At 36.9% G+C, this 23,906-nt stretch overlaps 1 protein-coding gene across 2 annotated transcripts; it reads right to left on the bottom strand.

The window, feature by feature from the left end:
• Positions 1-679: 679 nt before the first annotated feature.
• MLC1 (modulator of VRAC current 1) lies at positions 680-23,834 on the bottom strand. Of its 2 annotated transcripts, XM_063323349.1 has the most exons (12): positions 23,697-23,834; positions 22,815-22,998; positions 20,586-20,675; positions 18,474-18,527; positions 18,283-18,384; positions 12,514-12,615; positions 11,348-11,419; positions 10,761-10,877; positions 9,783-9,839; positions 8,615-8,737; positions 7,000-7,167; positions 680-5,051 (listed from the first exon to the last, which is right to left on the bottom strand). In XM_063323349.1, the coding sequence occupies exons 2-12, from the start codon at positions 22,992-22,994 to the stop codon at positions 4,977-4,979; spliced, it is 1,140 nt and encodes a 379-aa protein (XP_063179419.1). In that variant the 5' UTR covers positions 22,995-22,998; positions 23,697-23,834; the 3' UTR covers positions 680-4,976. The 2 variants fall into 2 exon arrangements, with proteins under 2 accessions (XP_063179419.1, XP_063179420.1); XM_063323350.1 differs by lacking the exon at positions 12,514-12,615.
• Positions 23,835-23,906: the final 72 nt, after the last annotated feature.

The raw sequence follows: 23,906 nt of genomic DNA, 5'->3' as shown, positions 1-23,906 counted from the left end.
GAAACAGAAAAATTAGGAAATAAATGTGAATAAAAATACTCTGAGGAAAACTCCAGTAAGCATTACATAAGGATATTTTATACCTGTAGAGGTTTCCCATCTTGAAAAAGGAAGCACGAAAAGTAATTTTTGCTTCTATTTGATGGTCATAACCAGGTATTAACAGAACACTGATTACAAAGTAATTGTCCCATACAAACGGTTTTCATGGGCATTTCTTTCTCGATTGCTTAAAGCTAGCAGGCACGGTTTTCCTTTCGCATGAATCTGATTCATGGTAACCCATTCAGCTCTGTCATTGTTATTTCACTCCTTGGCGGTTTTCCCTATAAATATACAGGCAGAAAAACAGTTTACTGTGAAATATCTCATATTAGCATTAGTCAGATAACACCAGATAAGGTGGAAAAAAATAATCCAAAACCTATCTTTTGAAGATACTTTATCTAAGATACTACTATTCATAAAATGGATGATACTAACATTTTCTTCTGCCAGTTTCTCCCTGAGGGACTTCCCACTCAGTAACAAACAAAAGTACTTCTAACATGTGAAAAAACAGGAAATCGTTATAAAACCAATTCAGTTGCCAGGGAGCCTGAGTACTCCAGTTTCTGAAACTAATTTAGATTTTATTATTTTGATCTCACGGATTCTCTTCAGAAACACAAGACCCAGATCACAAAACACGCAAGTTTTTATTTGACAAACTCCTTTAACTCCAACTACAATTCACAGTGATTTATACACAAACCAACTGATTACATAGTCAGTCTAACGTTGTAATTGCAAGTACAGATTATGTGCAAGTCTACTTTTTCAAACAGGAAATGGAGCAGAGAAGGGATATATGAACAAGGCAAAACATAGGCAAGGAATGTGATGGGAAGGGAAAAAGAAAGTACTAACAAAAGATAAATATTCTGTTGATCTACCTCTAGTTCGTATGAAGTCATACCCAAGATCTTAAAGATGGCGACTATGAGTTTGCAGTGGGCTAAGCTGGCTAACTAAATCAGCAGGAAACTAGTCATTTTTTTAATTGATCATTTTTCTGCCCATTTAATCAGATACCAGCCAGCACAACAGAAGAGGACAGAGGAGACAACCCCTTCCAGCACCGAGTTAGATCAGCTCACTTGCCTTGTAAAAATCTCCCCTTGCAGCTGCTGGAGGTGACGGGTAGGAAAGACCTAAAAAGCTTTTATCGACTCAAAACTACCCATGCAGAATATACAGGTACATATAAGAACACTTATGCACAGTCCATTTGACATAAGAGACATTTCTGGATACAAAAAGAGGTCTGTATTCCTGTTGTCAGGGGGGAGGCAGTGTACCACTTTTTCCGGATCGCTCATTCTTGTTGAGCACATATGGAAGAAATTTTTCACTATGAGGGTGGTGAGACCCTGGAACAGGTTGCCCAGAGGAGTTGTGGATGCCCCATCCCTGGAAGTGTTCAAGAACAGGTTGGATGGGCCTTTAAGCAGCCTGGTCTAGTGGAGGTGACCCTGCCCATGGCAGGGGGATTGGAAGTAGATGATCTTTAAGGTCTCTTCCAACCCAAACCATTCTGTGATTCTATTTTAAGCCCAGGTTCATAAAAGGAGCTTAGGTCCAACAAACATACTGCTCTTCTAACCATAACTCGGCATGTGTCTTAACAGAAAAACACAAGTACCAAAGGTGCAACTTGATAAATCGGATCCTAACTACAATTTTCCTCCTCACCTGTCTGTTCTTATAAGGCAAGTTACTACTAAAAATGACAACAAAAAAATACCAATAGCCAACTGTGTGTTCTTGTTCCTGATAGATGCTACAAGAAATTTGCCTGCAGGAGCAGAGAGGAATAAGAAAATGCTTTTAAAACTGTAATTTTCCCCTTCTGCTTTCCTAGCTAAACTGGTGGCTGAGGAAGGATTCAGGTACCAGGTGCACACAATTTTACTTTTCCAGAAGATGCTTCCGCCAGATTTGTTTGTTTATTTTACCTAGGGCTAGGGTTTTTTTTAATTTTGTTTCTTCTAAGCTAGGACCCTAACTCATGGTGTAAACTAAGCAGTATCTCGTAGCATTAATTCTACTGAAACCCAGCAAGGCAGGAAAAGGCACTCTCCACCCAGTTCCAAGCAGAAACCCTTGTAACACGGCACATACACTGTTATCTCACCAAGCTGACCTCAGAGAGGGCTATGATTTTTGTCCCTTGAACAGGCTTCCCAGCTCTGCTGTGGAAACAGATCATCTCCCAGCACACCCTAATTAAAGCTACAAGCAATGAAGATTTATTCTGTGTCAAACACCAACACATAAGATCACTTGGCAAAGAAGGGCTGACAGTAGCAGAGGCCACAGTGGGTGTTGCTTTGAATTACAAAAGCATTTAACCCCAGAGTGAGATTTATAGTGAAGCTTTCTCTGCCCGAGAAAGGCTTCTTATGTCAGCGGCCAGCTCTGCATGGTTTTAAAAGCCTGCCTCTTACCTCCATGATTTTCTTTCTCGCATTGGATACGAAAATTCAACCTGCAGAGTGGTATCCATGGTGGGGCTCCTAGTTTCCTAGGTGTGCAGGGAAAAGTCCTAGCACCTGGCAGATTGTGCAGTGCAGTTCCCACTGGGCTGAACAAGGTGGGAAGAGAGCTGTGTCCAGGCAGGGAGTCCAGGGGTGTTCATCATCACTGGAAAGCAGAATCTATGGCTGGTAGCTCTATGACATCCTCTTTTTTTATTCCCATCTATTCCTTCCCCTTGTTAATCTAAGAAGACTAAAAAAACCTCAGCTACAGACATATATCTCAACTATTACTTCAGGGTCAATCCAAATTCTAACTTAATCATTCTCTTTAGCCTATTTAGTTTTCCTCTTTCTTTTTGACAAATGCTATTTTCTTCACCTCTTATTAAAATACTGTAGTTCCCCAAAAGAAAGGTAAATATCGCCTATTATATCCTGTCATTAGGTTCTTCACAGCCACTCCTGGCAGCAAAACAAAAATCAGTAGCTGTTTAAAAGGTTTTCACTGTTTGGAGGAGAGCACCTCAAACCATTTGATTCAAAAGGAGTCTTCCTCAAAAGGACCAGAAACATGGTGTAAAGACCCTGAGTGCCTTGCTTGTATAAGCATTTTGTGGAAAGGAAATTCCTTCAGAATGTGCAACTCCCCATTAATTTCTTTTCCAACCAAGGTCAGTAATAGAAGCAACATCTACTTCTATCTAACCTTCTGGATAACCAAAGCCAATAACCATTTGACAGAAAAGATACAGATGATCTCTTGAAGACACAGATTCAGTTAAACACAGGCAAGTGTGTTACCACCTAAAAGAAAGCAAACCATTAAGATACATTCACGCTATTCTACATATGACTCTGCATTTTCACTTTACAGTGATTCATTAAGAACTTCTACACTACCTACAGTCTTTGTCCAGTTTCAATCCATGTGTGAGATTTATAAAGTTGTTTGGATGTTTATTTTTAGGTAGAACTGTCACTATTTCTTTGCAACTTTCAAAAAAATTGTGTACAATCGAAAACTAACTTTTTCTATTTATAAAAGTCATAAGATTGGAGCAGATTCATCATTATTTATCTGCCTTGTTGAGAGACTGTTCACACGACTACCACCAGTAGAGGCATGAGATTTGACAGTATTTAAGAAAACAGCAGCTGCATCCTCTGGTTGCTGATGTATTAGTCTGGACCAGAAACATACACTATTTTAGGTGAACACAGAGGTTGGTGCATACCTGCTCTTAAGAAGCACTGCTCTAAACTTGAAAGAGTATTCTCTATGTATTAAAATGCCATAATAATTATCAGCTTTCCCAAAACCAAAAGAAAACATGCTAGCATACCTGAAGGGCTCCGCACTATACATACCTCTCTCTCTCTCTCTTTATTTCCCCTCCCCAAAAGCAAAGAGGCAAGCTTTGCAGCATGCTCTGAATAAATGATCTGGGTTATTTCAGATTAAAAAAGAATGAACCTAAAGTCTAGAACCTTTCAAAAACTAACAATAAAACAATAAAAACTGAAAAACAATAAAAAACCACCACCTTGTCAGCAGCTATCTTCCTAGTAACACCAAAAAGCCTATTAACATGGAAAATCTTACAGTGTTCGAAATCAACACAATAATAATAATATACATAATAATACACATAATTCACCTCAGAGAAAAAGGCAATCTGTATGGGGATTATCCCTTGTTCAAGGGCTGATAGCTTCTGTAAGTTTTAAAGATAGTTAGGAAAAGAAATAAATGTGAAAAAACTCTCTTAATATCAGTAGTATCTCCTGTTATATGGCTGACTGCTTCTGTTTGTTGCTATTTTTTTGCTTTGGCTAGTAGACTTTGTGTCTGGCCACTCAGAAAAAGCCCCTTCCCCATTTAACAGTCCAGAAATGGAAGCCTAGTGGGAAAGAATATTCTGTTTTCACTTCTCCAATTAGAATGTCAATCCACATTCTTGAGTTTCCACATAATAAAGACTTTTATTTATATAAAAGCAATGAGATGCAAACCAACTTCACAACTCCTACAAAAGTGAAGTATAAGCAAAAATATCAATTATGACTTGTACTCATAACTTTACAAAAGCATTTATCAGTTACACTGACTGCATAACTGCAGTTATAACAACCTCTTGCAAATATATGAAGCATACTACATATTGTCACATTTTACTTTGCCATCAGCATAAATTCATTTGACTTATTACCTTTTATCTAAAGGCATCTTCTAAAGCAACACTAGAATACAGATACCAACAGAAAAGACGTGTTAAAAATATTATCAATATATTTCAAAATTATTAGAAAGACATTATTTACTGTGTTATTCCCTGGCTCCTACTGCTGTAACTATATTGCTGTTTATAAACGGAAAAGTTTTTAAGCCTTAATTCAAACAGTTGATTTACTGTATTGGCTTGTACTGTATTGGTGGCATTTGCAGAATCCAAACTACTGAGCCATCTGCACCACAACTGCTTTCCAGGCTTTGTCTTTGTCAAAATCCTTTAAGGTATTATTGGAAACCTAAAAGCAAACACATTTCAGACAAATGGAAACATGAAACAATGCTTTGGTTAAAAACTGAAGTTCAAGCAAATAAACACCTGAGAAAAACTAGGAGAATGTATACATGAACAGTTACAGTCTGAACTATTAAAATATTCTATATATTGTAAATTGTATAGTTTTGTATATTGTATAGTATACATTTATGATAGAAACTGTATAATATTTGAGACATTTGGGTCAAAGAATCTTGGCAAAATTCCTATTTTAAACATGTTATTTAGCACATTTTTTCAAGATTTTTGCCAAAATGTGACTGAAAGCCCTAGCATCTAAATCTCTAAACCCAAAGCCAAAAGTAGCCCTCTACACTGCAACTGAAGCAAGATTAACCTACATACATGCAAGCAAACTAAGGTCTTGCCTAAGAACACAGACTTCTGAGCAGCCAAAGGGACCTACAACATCACCTGTAACATTATTCATGTGTTAGGTAAGCAAAAAGGTGTTGCTTTTCTGGACAAAGTGCTCCTTTTAGCATTTAACTTGCACCCAGTTTCTCAGTGACTCACAAACTAGGCACACTTATGTAAATAATCCCCAGAATAGATATGTTTAGCCATGCCATGACCTATGCTCCAAATGTGATTTGCAGCAGTGGAAGTGCTGCTGGGCTTCATATTTTATACAGAACATAACTCTCAGGACACAGATCCAGAAAATAAGCAACCTACACCGAATGCCCTCAGCAGCCTGAGGGGACATGAATCTACAGCTTCCACTTTCCATTACCAGCTGTATAATGACTTGACTGAATTTCAGTCCCTGCTCCCAGTGTTTTTTATCCAGTGCTGTTTCAATGAAGATGCTCTTTCTAGAGCAGGGACTGAATCCAGCGCTCTCTTTCTAGTGCTGGGCCATGCAATAAGCATCCAGTTAACACGAATTTCTCTCCTAAACTTTAAGGATAAAGCACTTTGTACAGCAGAGGTGAAGAGAGTCTAAGGGCTACAGTGCTGTGCTAGGAGAAAGCTGTAGTTAACCTACGCAGGCTGAAGAAAGCTGGGTTCCCCCAGTCCCTGAAATAGCACTCTAACCCTGAAGGACTATAAGGAAAGTGGCAAGAGTAATACTGCCACCATCATGCTCTAAAAGAAGTATGTGACAAATCTGTATCTGAAAGGATAGCTTGAACATGGAAGTGCAGGAAGGAAATGGTGGGAAATATCAATTCTGGTCTTTATATCTTTATCACCAACTTTGGTAGTGTGGTTAGGACATGGAGACACCTGCAATTCCAGGAACCCTCCTCTGCACACTATTTCATGCACGGGTAGCCACTCACTCAGCTTGCCCATTGTTGTTCCTGTGCTCCAGGTTCTTAACTCTTCCCACTCGCAGATTAGGGAATTTAAGAGAACTACCTCAGTTTAGTAAATTCACTCCCCCACAGCAGACCTTAGAAAGGTACAACTCTATCAAATACTCTCTTTCCATAGCCTAAAACCTTTGCTCGTATTGAAAGGGTTAAATCCATTCCTTTCTTAATAGCTGGCTATCTCATTATCAGAACACAGTCATGCAAGGCCCATCATCTTTTCTCTAACTTCATTCTGACATATAAATAGCAGCATCCTGTGGAGTAGGACAGTAGGACTATCATCTCATCTTAGTACAATGATGAACCTCATCTGTAATTGGGAGCCCATACTACAAATATGAACAAAAGGAGTCTTTAACCTTACAACTGTCTTTCTCTTAACAGGACTTGTCGTGGATTTAGATATTGAGTCTGTCAAGCCCCAGTTGTCATTTAACCAGCAAAATATTATCTCTTTCTTAAAAAATTCACCAGTGCATTAACATCTTTACAGCTCTATGGAGCAGCTTTTAATTGTGATCTGAATTATGTAACATAAAACATTACAAAAAATATATTTTAAATTTTATGAGTAGAAATACTTACCTCTGTTGTTCTGTATTCCTGTTTTTTAACCTGTGATGCTGTCCATGATGAATCATATAGTTTCATTTTTGTCTTGTAATTTACACACTGTATTACAGTTCCGATAGTAAGACATGCCTGAATTAGCAGCATCAACATCAGCAGCAACAGGAGTACATCATAAGATTGCTGAAAATAGAGACATTAAATGTGTTGTTAACTACCTGAATAAAATATTTTCTGCCATTCCCATCCTTTGGGATTTGTATCTAGATTTTATTTTTTAACCCAAATTATAATTTACATTTTATTTCATCATGAAACTTCAATTAAAATTTGAATGCCTGGGTTTGCTCAAAGTAGAACAGCAATTATTTTTAACAAAATATTAATTTGCCAAATTATCTTTTCCTCTAGAAATAGAACAGAATTGAGGAATCCATCCTCTAAAACACAGAGCCTCTGACCTGAGCAATGTTGCAGCTGTGCCTGGGCCTGGCCTTGTGCCCTGCTGGCTCTGACCTTGCCCTGCCGACTTGAATTCCTGGCTGACCTTGTATCTGCCTCACTACTATGGACTTGTCTGGCAACCACTGAACTATTAGCTGAACCTGGTTACCACGGCCAGACCTGCCTTGTTTTTCTTTTTTTTGTGGGTACTGTAGGACTGCACCCCTTGCCAATGTGGTCACTGTCCTTGTCTCCCTTGCTGTCACCTTCTGCTCCATTGTTCACCCTCCTTTGCAGAGCAGCCCAGTCTTGCTGCATCCAGACACAGAGCAGCAGAAGAATCTAAGAAATGCTCTGTAAGGGTCACATCAATTGTCTAGGCAGTCCAGCTTCTGTCTACAACATGTGCAACAGGAGAAGCTACTTAAAGAGAGCATGTAAGTCGTGGCCACTTCCTGAGGTCTAACCACATACTATGTTCCTCCAGTATCAGAACAGGATCACATACTCAAAAGCTGGTTTTCCAGTCCCTAAGTCTCAGTTTAATAAACATTATCACTCTCTTCTTCTAAAATTACAAGACTACTTAAGGACGAGTGGGTACTAAGAATCAAGACTCTTATTGACACTATTTTAATCCCCATAAATGGTTCTTTGAACATCATCACGGATTGCAAAACACTTTGACAGTAAAGCCACAGAAAGCTCTTCAGCAAACACTGGTAACACTTCATATTGAAATGCTTTAAGGTTTGAAAACTTTTTTTCTTCTCTGCCCCAATCCAGGCTTTGAATGAATCCAGGTGTAAATTTGCAATCCCAACATGCCACCTGTTGGTAGACATCCTAAGAAACACAAAAATGTATTCTTCAAGTAAACCAAGAATCTTTCATTTATACACTACAAAGTTATAAAAAACTCAAGGAGTCCAGCATATTACATATTATTTTTACTGATTCTTTAGAATAATATCCCATTGTTTTTAAACTGTAATTCCAGGGTGGCAACAGATTTAACATACTTAAAATTATATCATTAGTCAAGTAAGCTTTTTTTAATAATTTCTATAGTGTTTTATTCAACCTTGATGTTGCAGTACCTTGTCTTCTAATACTTCCTAATTCATTCTTGTGTTGCTACTGTAATAGGTAGATGTTAATTTTTCAATTGCATAAAAATACATACTTTAACAGCAGGTGGATAATTTTTAAAGATGTCAACAACTTGCATGATACTGAAGGATAAGTATGCAGAAGCTGTGAATAACAAAGGAGAGGTAACACTGCTAATGGCAATCAGGACCTCAACCTAAAAGAAATAAAACAATAAGTGTTAAAAAAGAATAAAAACAAGTTAACACTTTGATTTGTGAGCTATATCTCCTTGAAGCAAGCATAACAAAAGTGTGTAAAAGTGTGTAAGATTATACATATGAGACAAATGAAGAGCCATCCACATTGCATACACAGAAGCAAGCTTTGAATAAATTAAGTTCCTAGCCAAAACACTGTTGTTCTGTAATTCATTTTCCACTTAATATGGATGATGGGGGTTTTGTTTGATTTTAAAAGTGCCTTTCATATGCAGATAGAGGAAGCAATACCCCATTTAGAGAGCCAGTATAGACGCATCATTTATTCTTCAGTTTGTATGAAATAATGAGAATTAACAGCAACAGACTTGCAACCTAAAATAACTATGCACATAAATTTGAGTGCAAATTTATTTCAATACAATAGCAGCCAAGTTTTCATTCAAATATCATCCTACAGGATCAAATTCTCACTTCAGTTGTGGTCATGCATCATTACTGACTTAAATATGGTTGCATGACTGTAACTTAGAACAGATGTCTTAAGGCAGCCTAACTACACATCTGGGACAGTTAAGGAATAAATGCACTCTATTGAATATTCTTAGTCCTTGTTGCTAGCCATGCAGATGAGGAATTTGTTTAAAGTAGGTTCTAGTCCAGTGCAGCCTGCACACCTAATTTTCTTCTTTCAGAAACCACAGCTCAAAGAGCTCAAAGGACCTCAGCTCAGGAATATGAAAGCAGTTCTGGGCATACCATATGAGGAATGTTGTTTTCCCAAGGAACCAGTACAAAAAAACCCACCCAACAAACAGTCCTTTCAATTCTTTTCTAGAATTGGTGGAATTAAGTCTCCAAAGGACCTACTGGATTTCGTTTCAGGAATACCAGCTTACACTCGTACTACGTATTTCTGTCACATTTTGTAGAAGCAACTAAAAACAAGTGAGCAAACGTGAGTAGTGCCCACTATCACAGGCAGGCTTTCTTAGCATTACTCCACTCTAATGACAAAATCCAAGAATTTTACACACTTACCAGACATTTACTAGGATATTCAGCAGCTACGTGACTTGCAATAGCACTTGGAAAGCACTAAACAAAAAAGCGTAACAAAATAATATTTACCGACTTGAAAATTATACAAATTACAATTGAGTTACAGTGATTCCAATTGGTCAAATTTCTTGAAAACTTAAATCTGTATAGACTTATTATGACAGTATTAAGAATCAATTACTCAAATGGAGATAAAACTAATCTTCCATTTAACTTGCATTTAATTAGTATCATGTATTAAACCTAAACATACTGAAGTATGATTATCCTCAAAACTTGACACTTTTACATAAAAACCTAATGAACCCTACTGAACTTTGTGAATTCTGAATGCTGAAAAACTTATGATCTTTCTCCACTTCATGCTGAGGGATTTTCCAGACATAGTAGCCATATGTTCATATCTAATGTTCATTGTCTTCTTTCTCAACTGGTTCAATTAGTGGCAAGCAGGGTAGCACGGCATCCTTCATGAATCCACTGCTCCTAGGTACAGGCTGTTATTAGTGACAAGGGTTACCAATCAGTCTGAGGCTTTTATGGCAGTTAAGGCTGACAGGCTAAAAGCGCTGTTATAAGGATTCTACCACGCTGAAACTAAACTCAACTTTTTATTTTTGCAACCTGAAATATTCTAAAACCTAGGACTTGTTTGACAAAACACTTCAATTCTAATAGCCTTGTTTTATTACTCATTTCCATTTTACTGAACTGAGGACTGAAAATGTATCAGAACATTTTATAAGAAACAAAGTACTGTAAATCAAAATAGAAAAAGCATATTGCATAAATATATCAAGTATTTTGAAGCGCTAATTTATTTGCTAAGCAGCAACTGCCAATTAGTATTAGGGTCAAACAACTATTCCAGTAGAGAGAGGAAAAATAAAATAAATTAAAAAATTAAAAACTCAAAGACACTGTTTTAAAAGAGTACCTTCATTCTGCACTACTTACAGCAACTAAGATCCAAAAGAATGTTACTGAAAGATATGGACCTGACACTAGAACATCCATATTCAAAGCAATTATTCCACCAAATACTGATGAAATTCCAATAATCACCTCAATTACCTAAAACAAAGAAGAGCACACACATTATTAACAGTGCATTTGAACCGAATTTCCTATTTGCATATAGAAAGGAACTCACTGGAAGGAGAAAAATGCATTTATGCTATTATCTATGCATTAAGTCAATGTTTTTCAGATCTAAAATAGAGCAAAACTCCATCTGGCTTAAGTAAAAAAAAAAAATAAGCTTCAATATACATATTTAGGGTCTCATTTATTAGCTCCATCGAACAACAGTTCAATTTACTCTATCCTTAAGCCATTAAGTAGTCTCTTTCCTATTATATATGGCAGTTATCACTTATCTTGCAACAGTCTAAAAGGAAACGTTTTAAGATATATCTGTCATTTCTGTCTTTATTCTTTCAGCTCTTACCTACACTGATCTCTTCCTGGCTTTAATGAAACTTAACACTTAGAAAGATGAAAGAATAAGTTGATTTAATGAAAGAAAACAATGCCTTTCTTACTGAGTATGACTTCAGAATTCGAGTAGGAAAGCTGACATTGCTCAAAACGATGGTACTGTCATATGCAGTATTCTAGAGAGGGATAAAAAGTCATGATCAAAAAAACATAAAAAGCAATACATTCCTTTCTAATATCTTGTACAACCTGTCACAGATCCTAACAGAGGCACACGATGTGACAGCGACACACCACAGAGTCAGACCACATCAATCTCATTAAAACAATTGAGGTAGACCCTGATTATCTGCTATACAACCACTGTTCAAAAATGAAATATGGTCACCTTGTCTCCCCTTTCCACCTTGAAAATATACTTTCTTCCTGAGGCTTCAGGTTTTACTGATGTGGATTAACAGTAACTGAAGGAGAACAGTACACTATACGACTTTATCTAGTGAGCAATACTTCCACTGGAACACAAAGTGGCAGAGCGTATTTGCTTCATTATTAGCTACAAGAAGTACTGTTGTAGAAAAATGAGGGTGGGATTTGGGAGAGCACATGTGACTAAAGAAAATTTTATCTATAGCCCCAAATTCTGAAGCCAATATTCATTGCCCAGAAACCACCAAATTGGCATACATGACGAATACTTTCTCTACTTCAGGTTTCAAAAGGGCATGGCTTGCATACATACAAGTCACAGTATTCTGATGTTTCATACATCATTAAGCTTTGTTCTACAAACCAGAAATAAAACATTTGCCATGCCTGTTCATAAGATATTCAAACAGCCCTGTGCTGTATAATTGCAACAGGTCATTTTGCGGAGGGCCCATGGCACTCAAAGACAGAAGAGGCTATTACCGTTTTGTACAGTACTTTTATTTATTATTCCAATCTAGTTTTACCATGGAACCTAGACTCACTAGAACAGGTTGCCCAGAGAGGCAGAAGATGCCCCATCCCTGGAAACATTCAAGGTCAGGTTGGATGGGCTCTGAGCAACCTGATCTAATTGAAGATGTCCCCGCTCATTGCAGGTGGAGTTGGACTAGATGACCTTTAAAGGTCCCTTCCAACCCAAACTATTCTATTACTCTATGTAATATGAAATTATATACTGGAGTCGCCAGTAACTTGTCAACATAAGTAATACAGGAAAAATCTAGTATTTTTTAACACCAAAAAAACCCAGACATTTTTAATCCCTGAGGGTACCTACTTTCTTTCTCGTACAGCACTCTTCAGTAGACCTAGCTGAAATGATCACAGTAGTTGCCATGAAGATTTCCAGCAGAATAAGTAGAATCAAGTTGAAATTTATCTGTCAGTAAAATCCCAGACAGAAATAAGTTACATCTTCCATATTAAAAATACGGGAGGGAGCAGGATCTAGCAGTCCATCTATTTTTTATGACATTCAGACATGTCTATTATATCTATTAATTAGATACTTTGTTAACCCTTTTCTTGGTTCTTGATGAATTTCTGGGACAACACTTAGCTGTCAACATAATGGTCAGAATGCCTAATCTAAGAAAAAAAAAACATTTATTTAATTTATGGGAATATTCTGCCTGAAGATTTTATCACTGTCTTCCAAAAGAGCACTTAATGACAAGGGGGTGATTGCTGGGTACATTTGCATTTTGCAGGACCTCCCATGTGAAACTAGATGCAGCAAATCATGGAAGATTCACAGGAAAAGAAAGAGTACAAACAAGAGCAAGCCTGACTAGCCCAGGGTCTAAGATAATCGACTGGAGGGGTGGGAAGGAGGGCCAAAGACTCCCAACCCTTACGCTGCAATCCAAATGGTGGGATACAATGTGTAACACTGAATGAAAACACAATCCAAAGAACCGGGCCAAGAATCCTAGCTCTGTGCTCTACCTATTGCAAGCAGAGCATTGATGAACACTCTTCATGATTTCACAACTCTTGCAGGTCTCACAGACTACATTACTGTGCAAAACCATAGATGCTGCCATTCCTCATCTTCAAGAGACAAATAAGTGAATGTAATACTTTACATTTCTCTTCGGTTGCTGATTATCTCATGAAAAGAGGTAGGTATCTACTCTACATGGGCTGAATAATTTTTTAGAGGCATGCAAGTTAGACAGAGTGGATCTCCTTCTCTTGTCTTCAAAAGCACCGTGTTTTTCCACTGGCAGCCCAAGAAAACATTTGGAGGTTAGGTCAGGCCATTGGGCAAAGTAACAGAATTATATTATTCCCTCATGTCAGACCTGCTTTGTAGATGATCAAATCTGTTTTTCTCTGCCACATATCTTGCAGCACACGTCTTTTTCAAAAGATCGTAAGTGGCAGATTTGAAAGGCTTTTCTGGGTACTGAAATTCACCCTTCTTGGGAAATGATAATTGGAACTATGAAACTGTATAGTTGTTATTACAGCCAAAAACATCAATAGAAGTCATAGTGGCAATCTTCTAGGGAAAGTGCTAGCATGAAGAATAAAGACATTATTTGGCAAAAGAAGAGGTGTCAAACATGTGGCCTGCAGAACAATTTAATCCAGCCTGCAAATTCCTATGATTTGGATGTGATTTGACATGTAGTGCTGGTACCGATGTGGGAGGACAAGGCCACACTATACAGTGCAGTGCCAAGCAGACATACAAAACTGAGTCCAGAAGCACTATAACTACATTGAAGGACTAGCTCATTTAGTGCTAGCTATAAGAAGTAAGGAACAGAAATTGAAAAAGTAACAGTAAATACACTAGATTTTTTTTTTTATTTAACTTTTACCTTTCCAGTATTTTTTTTTCTGATATGACATGTCTAGACCATCAGACAGGACAGAGCCTTCCACTCATAAAATTAGTTCATCACCCCTAGATCAAAGTAAAAATATCTAATCTCCAGTTTTGGAATTTGGGTGGGTTTGTTGTTATTATTTTTTAAACAGAAATACGGCTAAAGCTAGAAGTAAGTATCTTTTTATACCATCAGTAACAATGGTAAATTCAATGTTAGATTTCTAAGCACTGAAGAAAATTATCCCTACAACTACCACTGTACATAAAACCTAGCACCAGATGCAGAGAAACAAGTAAACTGTGTCCCTAATCCTCTTCTATGACTAAGCAACACACAAGTGCAACTGGGTGTAAAGCAGCAGATTAGCACGACTTTAATCCAATTTGCTCTGAACCTGCAACAGGCATTTAAAAACATGGTTCACTGAAACTGTACGAAAGGGTTGAATTAATTTAAAGGTTAGATAATTTAAAGTTCAATATAGTTGCTTAAATGCATATTTTTTTACACGGTTTAAGATATCCTCCAGATGTTTCAAGGCATCTGCACAGGTCTGACAAATAATGACAGAGCACCTAAAGGAGACTGATGCCTTCCTGGACCAGTGGCTGAAGCAAGGCAGGACAAACCAGCACATACCTAATGGAGACACACGCTTATGGTTAGGCAACACAATCAAGCACCTACGCTCCGCTATCTGTGTGCACCCATGCTGCCTAGGCTTCCACTACTGTCTGTGGAGACCTAGTCTATACAGACAAGAGAAGGAACCCCAAAAGCTTCTGGGCCAACCAGTTCCTAGAGGAGGGGTTCAATTATACTGGCTGCTAGTGCCATTTGAAATACTCAAGCATAGTGAATGTGCCTACATGAATGGGATGTATGACGGAGGACTGATGGGGGATTCTCACCCACCCAGAGTAGAAGCAGAAGTCAGGCAGAACATCTCACAGCACATTTAAAATAAGAGATGCTTAAATTCAGGCCATGGAATCCTGCCTTAGCCATCTACACTGAGGCAAACAAGATTGTACTGCAGGGTCCCAGTGACTGGATCATCTCAACTATAATGGAGGTACAGACACTCAACGCACACAGAGGCAATAAATGTATGTACTCAATTTGGAGCTAATCTGAGTCCTAATCTGTTCAAGATCTGAACCCTTTCAGTTACAGTGGCCAACACGCACAAGGCTTCACAGAATCACAGAATGGTTTGGGTTTGAAGGGACCTTAAAGATCATCTAGTTCCAACCCCCAACACTCATTTTTGTCCCTCAGGCTTCTTACTCTGAGAGCTGGGAAGGAACAGAGTGGCAGCAGTGGTAGTTTGCATCTTTTAGACATTGCATTCTTCATGTTGAGAGTATACTAACTACAGAACTACACACCACTGGAGTGGTGTCACACAGTCACAGCCTAGGACGTGGCTTGTATCTTGCATTCCATTTATCTATCTGAAGTAATTTTGCAGAGTTATCCATCAACACAAGTAACACTAATGAAGAATTACCCAGGTCGTTGGGGGGGGGGGGGGGTGTTAAATATTAATTGTCTTAATTGGATAAACTTATTCTTTTTATGAGTCTTACTGCTTTTAAACTACTGGCAGTGATTTCACTTCAGACCTAGTATTATTTTCTTGTGCAGTTTCCCATGGAGAGGGAAAATAAATACAATGATGAAAGAACAGTTAAAAAGATGGTATTCAACATTTTCTTTGTACCGCATGGGTAATGGAAAACCGCCGGCAGTGAGCTGCCAAACAGCGAGACTGCCTCACTGAAACAGTATCCTTCAAAGAGGAGAGCAAGTCAGTACCATGAATAACTCTTAAGACAGAAAGGTCCAAAAAAAGCTTCAGAGCCAGCTTTGCACACACATTTATCCTGATTTATCTTTATACAGTGATCAACACCACAGTATGGATATGCAATAGGCAAGTGAAAAGAATTAAAACCACATAACCAAGAAGGTCTTGTAGATATTATTGTAGATAACTAACATTGGGCAAAGAGAGAATTTGCCTTGTTATACATTTAATGTTTGTCACTTATACTTTTCCAGTCTAATATAATCTCTTTTTTCAAATGGTTTGATCTGCCTCGAAAATACAAAAGCTGTTTAATAATAGAAGATGCAAACTTTTATGCAATCTAAAAACTACTCACTTCAAAAGTATGCAACTAAAGTTAAGCTCTTACACACAGAGCCAGCTCAAAGCTTCTCAAGAGCATAAGCAAAACTAGTTTTGTCACACTGGAGCTCGTGACAAAATAACTATTTATTGTGGTGACAAAATTAGTCCCTTGGGCCCACCCTTCTTGGGCAGACATTGCCCTCCACTGTCCCAACCACGCTGTGATCCTGTCTACCAGGGAAGGGAGTGCAAAGCGTCTAGTAGTCTCCAGTCACAGAATCAGAGAATGGCAGGGGTTGGAAGGAACCTCTGGAGATCATCTAGTCCAACCCCCCTGGCAAAGCAGGGTCACCTAGAGCAGGTTGCACAGTCACACTTCTGTGCTGTTTTCTCTCAGAATGCTTGGCCTGGTTTCTAATATTTGAACTCTCTACCAAGAAAGGAAGGGAAAAGGGAAAAGGCAGTACCACTGCATCTTGTATATAATTCATTCACCCCAACATCCTAAGACACTTGAGGGGGAAAATGAATGAGGGAACTGCTACACTAGCAATAAGCTATCAAAGGCTGTGCAAACAATTGACTGGTATAAACTGTCCTGAGATACACACAGAACCCAGGGGGCCATGACACTGTCCCATCAAACACAGGGCAAAACTGCCCCCATCTAAAGCTAGTAGTACTTGAATTCAAGTGATTTGACTGTCCAGAGTGCTAAATCTCCACAGCTCTGATTGACTGCAATACTCCATCTCTCTGAAAACTCGGCCAGCTGCACAGAAACGTGGAGCTAGACCTAGTTATCTAATATAAAAACCAGCTTTGTAAGTACTGGCTTGATATACAGTACTTTCTAACAGGATGTAAACATGGTTGATTTAAAAGTTCTACATCTGTGAAATCTGGAGCTAATCAGATATTATTAAAATAGCATAGATAATTCCAAAGCAAACTATAGTCTCTGCACTATTTTTCTATTAGAAAAGTCTTTTGTTACTAAAACTAATTCAGATCTGCTATATGACTATAGGGAGCCATTATTACTGCTGAGCTCTTAGTATGACAACAATTGATATGACAGTGGGAGGAGAATGGAACAATCACACATGAGAGCAGTCATTAACTTTCATACGAAATGTATGGCATAGTTGTATTGTGTACTGCTATTCTGTGATAGTCTATTATGAATATTCATCAATGGCAATGATAATACCTATTGCTATGTTATTTACTCATACTTGTAACATTCTTATTAGTACAGAGGTCTCAGGACATTCTACCGTAACACAAAAAAACAAAACCACCCTGTAGTTCTAATGCTTGGCTCAGGCCACGAAAGACAGATGTTAAAAGGTTGTGACTCAAAACCAGTGAACTTTTCCTAGCATGAAATATGTATGCTTCAAATGATGTAACTGCTGCATTCTCTTTGTTTATGATGTATAAGAAAAGTGCTCATCAAAAGTTTCTTTCCTGATGGCCTCACAAGTAAAACTATCCATTAAAGAAGATCCAGGAAAGGATTATACTTAATCTGGTGATGAAATGTCCTAGCACTGTTTGGGACACCTCATTTCAGTACAATTCAACCCTAAAAATTGGCTAATCTACAGATGAGCTACTAATTAATTTTCAATTTTCTCTTGTGACCCTGCTCTTTAAAACACACAAACAAACAAATAAAAAACCAACAAAGCTTGCTACAGTCAACAGAAAAATAAACAGTCAGTTAATCAAACTGGATCACATTTGAAAATCTAGTTCGTGTTTTCAAACTTTGAATATAAGAAGACAAGAAAGTCATTTCCATATGTATCACCTCTACGTTAGCTATAACATGCATCTTCTAGCCATGTAAGTTTCCACCTTCGATGTAAATTTTCCAGTCTTGTCTTACTCAGAAAAGTAGTTACTGCTCGATGGTCTCTCCTCACAGACTAAGTAGGAATACTGGGGTATCGACAGCAATGTAATTACATGTGATCTCCACCTACCTCACACATACCCTTTTTTTAAACAAAGATAAATGAAGAATTAATTAGTAATTGTTTTAGTAACTTACATTTATGGCTGATGGATTGAGGACAAGTTTGCATCCAAACCAAATTAAACACGTCGTTGTTACAGCAAATGTAGAGACAAATAGAATCTGAAAATTTGGTATCTGAAAAACAATTTCAGAATGGGTTTCTCTCTCATTTTAACCACAAGAAAAAAAATAATATGTAATTGTCAATAAAATCATATACTTACCACATTAATTTTATTCCTTGCTATAGCAAAGCTCACAACTGCTGAAGGAATACACTGGGAAAATTAAAAGAGAAGACTAGTGGGATATTCTGCACACAGAATTTTATATATATTTCTGTACATGTATTTTATTTGGTCTTAATTTATATTTCAGTTAACTTAGACAAACAGAAGATCAGAAACTCTGAGAAAGTCTGTCACTCTTTTCTGAGCTCATTAATTACAAACAGTATCTGAGGATTACAAGAGGTTTAAACATGCCTTCCATATCCTTCAGTTTTGACTAGCTACCCAGCACAATGTGATGAGTAAAGGAAAGAAAGAAAGTCTTTCATGAGGCATTTCACGCCTTTGTTAGTTTAAATTAACTCTAGAAGGCCTGAGATCCTTCTGCAGGAAAAGAAAAACACTGCTACTCCCAAACTGGGCCTCCACGTTCTTTTAAACAGACAAAAAGTCATGGTTCTGTAAGCTAAAATTTGGCCAGTCTCAACATAGCTCTGAAGAACTTTGTGAAAACTCATCTTTTGAGTCAAATTACACTTTAAGAATTGTGGCTGGGATCTCCAATATGTTCAGTAGGTACTGTGTTTCTATACTTAAGGGCAAAGCTAAATGGAAAAATCATATCTAAGTGAAAAGTTTCACGAAGTAATTTCTCTATGCCTTAGCTGTTCCTCACCACAATAGATATGGTACCATTACAGATCCACAAATACATAAAGTTATAACATACTAATAAGCAAATTAAAATTTACTCAACTAAAATTATTAAAAATGTTTCCATGTTACATAATGAATCACGTAACAAATGTTGCATTTCTTTACTAATTATCCTTTCACACCTCTCAGCACTGATGGCTTAACAATGGAACTGCTGTAACTAGATTAATAGCGACATTTAAAATTCTTGGCAGCACTTCCTTAACACCTAAATGACCTGTATTTAACATAATTAAAACATCCTTTTATGTCCTGGATACCCTAGAGTCTCTAGAACACCACATGACTATGTTTAGGCAACTGAATCCTACTACTAGTCAAAATGGTCAAGAAGTCTAGAAAGCAATTCAGCTCATGCTAAACTAGACACTTGGTGGTCAATTGGCTATATAGCTCCCCAGGCTCTTCCAACTGTATTGACTCCATCATCTGTTGTAGGAGCTGTAACACTTTGCTCACATACAGACACCCAAACGTACACATCTTTATCCACAGCAAGCCATTCCAACACAATGTGATAACCTGCACCTACCAGATCTTTGGAAATTCTCAATATACACAAAGTTCAAAGAGACAAGATTTGGGGCAGAAAAAGAGACATCTTGGTAACTGACAGTAATGTTGCAGAGAATAACACATCAGTGAAGATATTAACTTCAAAAACTGCTTCAACTTTATTTTAATGTCTCTAGCAGAAACATAAGTGACAACGCATTCACAAAGCAACTCCTGGGATTTGTTTACAGTAAAGCATTAGTCTTGCACCTAATTTAAAACAAATCTGCAAGTCAAGTTGCAAAAATAACGACAAAACAGAATCCTGCCATGGACAAAACCAGTACATCAGACTCATCTTATGCACATATATCTAAAGCGCATATATTAAGCGCATATAATACAGCACAACAAATATGAGTCCCTAAAAAATATAGTAAAAAATATTGAACTTTGAAAAACATCAGACATCTTTAATGCATATTTTACTATTACTTTAATAATTAATAATATTCAAGAGAACTTCTTAGTCTGCTTCAGTACATGGCAAAATACATGGAAAAAGTAATACTTTCAAATACAATCTGAAATACATTCTGATAGCATTTAGCCAGGAAATTCCCCAAATACTTAACAATGTAAATTTTCTCAAAATCAAGCAGAGAAAAATTGTTCATGTGGATAACTACTGTATTCCAGTGGTGAGCTGGTTAATGAAAATGGTAGCACAAACCAGTTGTCTTTATGAAAACCCATTTAACGAACTGTTATATAGAATTAAATCGTCCATGAAGAAAGTTAGTAGTAAAAAGAGAGACAGAATAAAATGCACAAAAATTATTTACTACTGATTTTGCTGCCAAACAGCCACAGCAAATAATTAAGAATGCTTACTGAACCTGCTGCACACCGTAAATAATCCATTTCAGATGGAAAAATATTTCCCAGATACAGTGAAAAGCCAGAAGTAATAAGGAGGCAAGTCTGCAAAGCAACAAATAAGATAAATTAATATGAATAAAACTATTTTTTAAAAAGCAACTTGTCAGATAGAAATCAGTAATTCCTTTCAAATTAGGCTACTGATGAATATTTAATAATGCAGTCTTTGTGTGAATAATTTTGAAGCAAAATACCAAAACATGCTGACTTCTGAAAAGATGTTTTGCTGGTTACCAAGACTCACTAGTGAACGATATCATTTGAAACAATACAGTTTGAATCAAGCATTGTGCCCTGACTTGGCAAATACCTAATAAAATGCTCAAAAGGTAATTGCAGTGTTCAGTGGTTAAAATGTTTCAGAAACCTCAACTAAGCCTCTACTTCGCATTCTGTGCTTGACTCCACCAACATTCATTATGCCTATGGGCAGCTGGGCATACCAACTAACAACTAGAACACAGTAATAAAAATAGTATTAGGACATATTGATGAAGATTCTTCCACCTATATTCCTGTCTCCCTCCAAACTCTCTTCCTGCTTTGGTCCAATGGCACACCCATAAATGTTCAACTGCTCCTGTTCCTTTACTAACTATTCTATTTATTTCCTAACTATCAGAGTTAGGCTCTCAGCAATAGTGTATTCTATTAACATTTTTTCTTTTTCTTTTTGCTTGTCATTTCTCAGAGTAGGCATTTCTTTGAAGGAGAAGCTGAGCAACAGAATGGCTCTTTTATTTGGGCCTTTTTTTTAAGTTACAAAATTAGAGGGGTGTTCAAAAAGTCCTTGTCAAAAAATGACAGAAAATAAGGATAGCATATATCCGTGTACAGGCACACACCCACAGAATTCTGGCAGGCTGGAAGAACGCTATAGAATACAACTTAAAATTGTGCTTGAGGCATATGGACTTGTTCCTGCACAAGAAAAGTCCACACCAGCAGGCACTTTGATGTCATTACGGTTTGCATCTGCTCCCTGAAGTACAGGTTCTGTGCACTATGATTTATCTTGCTCAACATACAGACTTTCCTTTCTGGACACTGTCTTTCAGAAGAGTTGAGAGAGATTAACCATAATACTTGGGAGAAAAATCTAATTGGAATTTATTGGATGACCTTATTAATAAAATTGCATTTATGTTGATCCATAAAACTCATGCTTCTTGGTAATATGACTTCAGCAAATTATCATTAAAAATTAGTATCTCCAGTCATTCACAACAACTCAGTAAAAAGGAAAAATCTAATTAAAGACAGTTGTCCTTTTTCACAATTAAGTTTAAGAAAATTTAATGCAAAGAAAGCCAGCTCTTCTTTTGCTCTCTTTTTATGTAACAGTACATCTGAAAGGAAATCCAAGTTCCACAGATTGTCAGAAAATGTTTCCATGAAAATGTTTTCATGTCAGCTGTTTCCACGAAAATAAGGCAATACTTCTATTCACGGTGCAAAAATAAGTAATTACCATATTAACAGTGAAACATTTTTAGCTCTTAATAAAAACTACTCTTCAAAACACACAAGCTGAGAGAAAAAGATTAAATTCTAATTGCTATAACAAACTTTAATCAACCTGGCTCAGAACACGAAGCATATGATGTACATGCAAGATCAGCATCCTGTTTCTCTTGCAGTGACACAAAAATTCAAACCACTGACATTCATGTAAGAATCCGATGTATATACCTCACTACATGAAGATTCTAGCAAATAACTACATGACTACTGATCCCTGAAACATGAAAGGGGCATTTAAGTACCATATATATTTTTAATTGCAAAATGTTATCATGGCAAGTAAAGTACTTTTAACAGTTAAAAATATGTTAAGAGCATACTTTATATCCTTTACCAAAGGCAGTGCTTATACACACATATGGGTTGATATTTACCACTACCACACTTATTCTGTTTATGCTATATGACAAATATTAAAGATAAAAGTCAGCCTTCATGTAGCATCTTTGATTAGTACAGAATTAGCCAAAGAATACCATCAGTCACTTAAGTGTTACATTCTAAATTTGCCAAATATGATCCTTTCTGTACAAATATTTATATTCAATACTGTCAGTGATGAAATTGTGAGTGCCCAAACGATGTGAAACAGAACAGATTACTCGGCACTGAGACCTCACCTACATTTTTAATTTTTGTATCATTTAAAGTACTTACTCCCATCAGCAAAGAAAAGATCCATGTTCTGTAACTAAAGCAAGGATGCAGCCTCTTTGATAGATGAAGGTCACTGGATTTGATATCTGGTATATAATTTCCATTCTCTTGTTTTCCCCGCTCCAAAGTTGGCATCCTGTCATAGCTAAATTCTTCTCTGTAACCCTCTTCCCTGGTCATAACACTTCACAAAGACAATTAAATAATAATAATAATGAAAATGCAAATTATGAAGAAAGATCAAAAATATAATTTAGTTCCTTCACATACTCAGAACAGTGCTCCACTAGGTTTTTGCCTATTTAAGATAAAATCAATAAAAGCAATTTTTAGTAATGAGCTGTATTTACATTTCAAAACATGTAAGCATTCTAACAACTTACTTGCATACTCTAAGTAAACTGCATCCTGTAGCCACAGTTCATAACAATATGGCATAAACATCAAGAGAATGCAAGTTTGTGTATCTATGATAGCTCAATAGACTTTTATTTCAAGATCTAAGAACCATTTTTGGAGGTGTTTAGTTTGAGGGTAACTCTATAACCAAAGCTTTTTGCCTTTTTTTTTTTTTTTTAAACTCTAGGACAGAAAAGATATTTAAACATGTTTAGATATTAACTCCCATTTGATTTCAACACTTCTTATCAGATATCTAAAATGACAGACTTCACTATGAATCCGATGAACTCATATATTCACAATAACTCAGCTACAGCAAACTTTTTCTAATTTACCCAGTATCAACCATTTTTCTTGTTCACTTTGCCCTTTTATGTTCATCTCACTGCTTACCAATCTGTTCAAATACCTTGATCAGTATCTTAACATTAGAATTAAGTTACTGCAGATTTTTCAACCGTTAAAAATCTTCATGCTTACCTTCAACTGAAAAGTTAACTGTCAGTTTAAAACAGTCTTGTGAACACAGCTGCCTGTACACTTTGTGATATTCTCACCGTTCAGTGAGTCATGCCGTCTTTGAAAAGTTCTCCCTTACACTTTGGCTTTCAACAACATCTATTCAGATATGGAACAAAAGCACAGCAAAAACTTCAGTTAAGCCAGGGAACAGGAAAATGCCTCCTGAAT

Source organism: Chroicocephalus ridibundus, chromosome 1, assembly GCF_963924245.1.
Source record: "Chroicocephalus ridibundus chromosome 1, bChrRid1.1, whole genome shotgun sequence".
In the NCBI taxonomy this organism is placed as follows: Eukaryota; Metazoa; Chordata; class Aves; order Charadriiformes; family Laridae; genus Chroicocephalus; species Chroicocephalus ridibundus.
This window is presented reverse-complemented; position numbering and strand designations above follow the sequence as displayed.

What these genes read in the sequence shown, in the direction of transcription:
- MLC1 (XM_063323349.1), bottom strand. Translation starts at nt 22,994, where the DNA reads ATGACCAGGGAAGAGGGTTACAGAGAAGAATTTAGCTATGACAGGATG. An exon ending in AATATCCTAGTAAATGTCTG is followed by an intron (nt 8,738 to 9,782) that starts GTAAGTGTGTAA and finishes TATTTCTTTTAG; the next exon opens with GTTGAGGTCCTGATTGCCAT. An exon ending in AGGAATACAGAACAACAGAG is followed by an intron (nt 5,052 to 6,999) that starts GTAAGTATTTCT and finishes GTTTGCTTTTAG; the next exon opens with GTTTCCAATAATACCTTAAA.